At 41.2% G+C, this 5512-nt stretch overlaps 1 protein-coding gene across 1 annotated transcript; it reads left to right on the top strand.

The window, feature by feature from the left end:
* Window positions 1-3023: 3023 nt before the first annotated feature.
* LOC121282477 lies at window positions 3024-4898 on the top strand. The gene is made up of 2 exons (XM_041196179.1): window positions 3024-3617; window positions 4788-4898. The coding sequence occupies exons 1-2, from the start codon at window positions 3024-3026 to the stop codon at window positions 4896-4898; spliced, it is 705 nt and encodes a 234-aa protein (XP_041052113.1).
* Window positions 4899-5512: the final 614 nt, after the last annotated feature.

Below are 5512 nucleotides of genomic sequence, written 5' to 3'. Positions count from 1 at the left end.
CAGGAGATCCTCAGGGTAGTCTTCTTGGCCCAAACATCTTCAGCTACTTCATCAATGACCTTTCTTCCATTATAAGGTCAGAAGTGTGGATGTTAGCTGACAATTGCACAATATTCAGCACCATTCACAACTCCTCTGATCCTGAAACAGTCCATGGCCATATGCAGCAAGACCTGGACAACATTCAGGCTTGGGTTGATAATTGGCCAGTAACATTCATGCCACACAAGTGCCAGACAATGATGATCTCCAACAAGAGAATCTAACCAAATCCCCTTGACATTTAATGACATTACCATCATTGAATCCCCCCACTATCATCATTCTGGGGGTTACCATTGACCAGAAACTGAACTGGACTAACCATATAAATACTGTGGCTACAAGAGCAGGTCAGAGACTGGGAATTCTGCAGAGAATAACTCACCTCCTGACTTGCTGAAGCCTGTCCACCATATTCACTCCCTTCACCACTGACGCACAGTGACAGCAATATGTTGCATTTATAAGATGCACTGCAGCAACTCAACAAGGCTCCTTTGACAGCACCTTTCAAAGGCGCAACCTCTACCACCTGTAAGGACAAGGGCAGCAGATTCCCATACAAGTTCCCCTCCAAGCCACACACCATCCTGGCTTGGAACCATATTGCAGTCCCTTCACTGTTGCTTGGTGAAAATTCTGGAACTCCCTCCCAAACATTACTGTGGGTGTACCAATATCATATGGGCTTCAGCTGTTCGAGAAGGTGGTTCACAATCGCCTTCTCAAAGGCAATTAGGGATGGGCAATAAAAATACTAGCCTAGCCAGTGACACCCACATCCCATGAAAGAATAAAAAAAGACTTTGTAACCTCCTCTAGCCTACAGCCCTCCATGATCATAAGATCATATGATCATGGAAGGTTGCAGGCTAGAGAAGGTCTGTATCCTTCCATTTATGGCCTCTTCTGCAACCCTGATCTTCGTTTCTGCATCATTGGCAGCTGTGCTTAAGTTGGCTTGGTCCTAAACTCTGAAATTTTCTCCCTACATGTGTCTCTTTTTCTTTAAGGCTCTTCTTTATAACCTACTTCCTTGCCAAAGCCTTTGGTCATCTGTTCTAATACCTCCTTCTGTGTCCTGGTTTCAAATTTTGTTTGAAAACGCTCCTGTGAATTGTTTTGGGACATTATACTATATTAAAGGCAGTCTATTTAACACAAGTTCTCATCATTGTTGTTATTGCTCCTTCTGTAGAAATGCAAAGCATTTAGATTCAATCTCCCAAAGGCTCGAGATATGGTCATTCATTTTTGGCAAGACAAATTTTTAAGGACAATGTAGGAGCAGCTTTACCACTTCCAACTTGTGGTATTTGTGATCTCAAAATGCTTACAGCTTTTTCTCTTATTTTCTCCCTTCCCCTGCTGAAGATATTGACTTTTGCCAGATTGTGGTTCCTGGTTTGGTTTTATTATTTAAATCCACAACAGTCAACTAACGAGCATTCTTCATGCATGGACTCAGGCAGCAAATGTTGGTTAGCCATTTAGCTATTAATGATATCATAGCTCAGACTGATCTTATTTTCACCTATGTTTGCGCAGGAACCCAGCAGAAGACTTTGGAGAGTAGTCGGAAATCGAATCTTGGCTGATGTTCCTTTTTTTTAGCTCAGGGCTATCAATAATATCTCAGCTGTGATGAATTGACAATGCAGACTAGAAATGAACATTGGGACCTTGTGGAGCATTATTTAATGCTATCCCAAGATATGTTTCTACTTCTAAGGTACTGAATGCCTGGGGGCCAAATTCACAAACTGGTTTTCCTTGCAGCATCCCTCTAAATTTTACTTTCCTCTGTTTTCCCTATAGGGCTGATCATGCACAATGGATTTCAACAAGAATACAATCCTTTAGGAGACTCAAGCAATGAAAAATATGCCTTCTATTTTGAAAACAGTAAGAAAGAAGTAATTATTGAACACTTTTTTCTCAAGTTTTTAAATTCCTTTCTCTGCTGAAGGTGAATGTGGTTATTCAGCACTAGCATTTCTCTGGTTTCCTGCCCAATTGACCGTTCTTTAGACATGAGCCTGGAAAGTGATAGCCGACTACTACTCTGTGGTGATTCATTATAGCAGAACCGCCAAAAATGAGAAATCTTCGATAACACATTATCGCATTCTTAGAACTTCCCAAAGCATTTTGCAATCATGATTACTTTTATGCAAACATAATAACTACATTGTACATAACATGATTCCATGAATGAATAAATGATTAGATAATCTGAGTTCAGTTGTGTTAATTGACGGAATATTGGCTAGGAAACCAGGAAAACGCCCTGCACTTCTTCAAATAGTGCCACGGACTCCTTTGCACCTACCTCCATAGCCAGACAGAAACTTGGTTTCATCCAGAAGTTATCACTTTTAAACTTGTAACATTCCCTCAATCCTGTCGGTGTTGGTTGTGCATGACGTTCATAGTCCATGGCTTCAAACCATAATCTTCAGACTCAGCATAAGAGCACTACCAACTGAGGCAAACTGCAATGCAGCAGCCTGTCAACCTAGCATTGAAAAGGGATCCTAATAGTTATATTGTCTCTTTAAGCAATAAGCTACATTTTATGACTTTTACATCTACATGAAATGATTTGGGTGTGTGTCAGTGCAAAACTAAAAATGAACAAAATCCTTAAGGTGTGGAATCCCATTCAGGAGCACAACAATTTGAATTCTATTGGAATAAATCCAACCAAAAATTTTCCTGATGATGAGATGCCTTTTGTATAAAAAAAGGCTGCACTGGTTAGTCTTTCCCTTTGATTTTGTTATGTGTGGGAAATACGTCCTTTTCAATAGATTGCAGGGATAATTTTTGGAATTAAAAAAATGTTGCTGTTGATCTTTCAATAGGCTTGCTGAGAGACTGCGAGAAGGATTCTCTCTGAAAAGAACAATCTGAACAAAATGAGTCTCAAGAGCTGGTGAATTCATTTGGATGGGTAGAAGGTCTATAGCTGATTCAAAATGTACTCAGGTGACAAAATTAAAACACCAAGTAAAGAGGTGGCTCACCAATTCGCATCAGCAGAGTGGTCCTCGTCTGAGAAAACTGCCACTGTAGGTTACACCACTGCATATGTTGATGAAGAATATACACATACATATATGCTTCCTAAAGAAAGGAGCTTCACTCACGTGAAAGACGATTGTGACTTTGCACTCATTCAAAATGACTCTCTGCCTGCTCAAGTGCTGAGCCCCAAACCAGAAAATGTGCCGAGAAGATATTTGAAAGTTGTAAAGCACAGACCAAGTGTCATTTGTTTTTCCAAAAAATGTCTTTTTTTCCTGAATAACAATGGTATTGATGAGGAGCTCTATGTTGTTAAGGCACATACAAATTTGACTGCAGAAATATTTCAGTTAAAGCAAAAAGATCTGAGCAACATGCATATCAAGGACCACCCAACAACCGCGAGAGAGATCTTAGATGGGAATGTATCAGAAGTTCTTGGACAGCAGGATATCTTGGGAAATGGAATTACAAGATCACAGAACTACCTAGCCAGCTTCAACAACCAAGGCGAAGACAATAAGGATAGCAATACTTCCTGCCTGGTAAAATCCCATGAATTCTTTTAATCTAGATATTTTTGTGTTCATTAAGGTCAATGCTTTTCAATTAAACCTTTTTTATATTTTAGTATTCAGTGTCAGTACTGCGTATTCTAAAATGATGTACAGCATGGGCTAGTTGCAAAGTCAAGTTCTCTCTAGTATGCCATCAAATACTCCAAGGTCAGGTATAGCATAGGTTAGATGCAGATCAAAGCTCACTTTATAGAATTCCATCAAGCACTCCAAGGTCTGGTACAGAAACATGAGATGCAGAGTAATCTGCCTTTACACTACCCATCAAGCAGTTGCAGATTACCTACACTATAGGATACATAAGGTCCCTGTCCTCCGCTCCTATAATATTCCTGAACTCCACTGTCAGAAGAGCAGAGCCTGTTGCATTCTTGTGGCATCACAAACTCTTGATGTACAGATATTCATTGCCTCTCTATGGAGTGAGGTACATTAAGGTGAGGAGTGTTAATGCTCTTCAATTTAACCTTTTTAATATTGGTATGCAGTGCCAGTACAGAGTACCCTGAATTCATGCACATCATAGGTTAGTTACAGAGTCAAATTCCCTCTATTGTCCCATCAAACTTTCCAAGATCAGGTATAGCATGTGTAAAATGAGTATCCAGAACAAATCATGAAATACTGTTAGTATTCTTGCATGTGAGGGTAAGTTTGTAATTCATAAATGATGTTCTTTCAGATGAGTTTGAGTCCGTCTACAGCTAAGGGGCAGAACTTTTAGCTCAGTGGGCGGGCACACATCCAACCCGATCTGGTGTGAAATTGTGCGAGATGATGTTAGGCAAGTGTCCTGACATCATCCCGTGCTCATGCGATATTTCGGTCAGCAGGCGCGCACAAAAGACAGTGTGCCCGCCGACAGTTAAACGAGCAATTAAGCCCATTAACGGAGCAATTGGCTCCAATTTCTCATGGTCCATCCTGCCTTACGGTTGGTGGACAAGTGAATTGGCCAGGCGGTCTTTACATTTTTCATGAAACCTCATCCATGGGAGAGATGAGGCTTTCATAATGAAATAAAATATAAATAAATTTCTGTGGACAGCATTTTCATTTGCTAATTTTTCAGGTGATTTATTATGATACAGGGACACTTTCTTTCAGTTTCTGAAACCTTTATTTTTGATTTTTCAGGTCTTCCGCTCCCTGAGTAGCTGCCTTCAGGGAGCTTTCTCTCAGCACTCACCCACGCCCGCATTGACATCAGCGCCCACCCTTTTCCTGCCTCCACCCTGGCAACGCTGAGCTTCTCAGTACATGTTTCATGCTTGCTGGCCGTTAATTGCCCAGCCAGTGTGAAATCGCGGTCGGGGGCCGATCGCGGTCAGTTGTCCATTCCCTGCAGATCCCAGGCCCACCGTTCGCACCTGCCGCCGACTTAAAAGTTCAGGCCAAGGTAAAATGTAGTTAAAATCTACTGAATGCAGCCTGGAAGTTATCTGGACAATAGACTGGTGAAGCTTACACATTTTCTACTTTTCTTGGAGTCTCCATGGAACACACTATTGCCAGTTTAAGGCAATGGTTCCCAAACTTTAACATACTCATTTAACATGTGAGGAAAATATTCTTCCTCACATCTCCTTTAAACCTCATGCCCCTTACCTTAAACCTATGCCCCGTAGTTATTGATCCCTCCATCAAGGGGAAAATTTCCTTCCTGTCTACCCTATCTATGCCCCTCATAATTTTATACACATCAATCATGACCCCCCTCAATCTCCTCTGCTCCAAGGAAAATAACCCCAGTCTATCCAATCTCTCGTCAACGCTAAAACTCTCCAGCCCAGGCAACATCCTGGTAAATCTCCTCTGCACTTCCTCTCCTGCAATCACATCCTTCCTATAATGTGGATTCC

Source organism: Carcharodon carcharias, chromosome 9 (assembly GCF_017639515.1).
Source record: "Carcharodon carcharias isolate sCarCar2 chromosome 9, sCarCar2.pri, whole genome shotgun sequence".
Lineage (NCBI taxonomy): Eukaryota > Metazoa > Chordata > Chondrichthyes > Lamniformes > Lamnidae > Carcharodon > Carcharodon carcharias.
Note: the sequence above shows the minus strand (reverse complement) of the source record. Positions and strands in the feature narration are given on the sequence as shown.

What these genes read in the sequence shown, in the direction of transcription:
- LOC121282477 (XM_041196179.1), top strand. Translation starts at nt 3,024, where the DNA reads ATGTACTCAGGTGACAAAATTAAAACACCAAGTAAAGAGGTGGCTCAC. An exon ending in ATAGCAATACTTCCTGCCTG is followed by an intron (nt 3,618 to 4,787) that starts GTAAAATCCCAT and finishes TTGATTTTTCAG; the next exon opens with GTCTTCCGCTCCCTGAGTAG.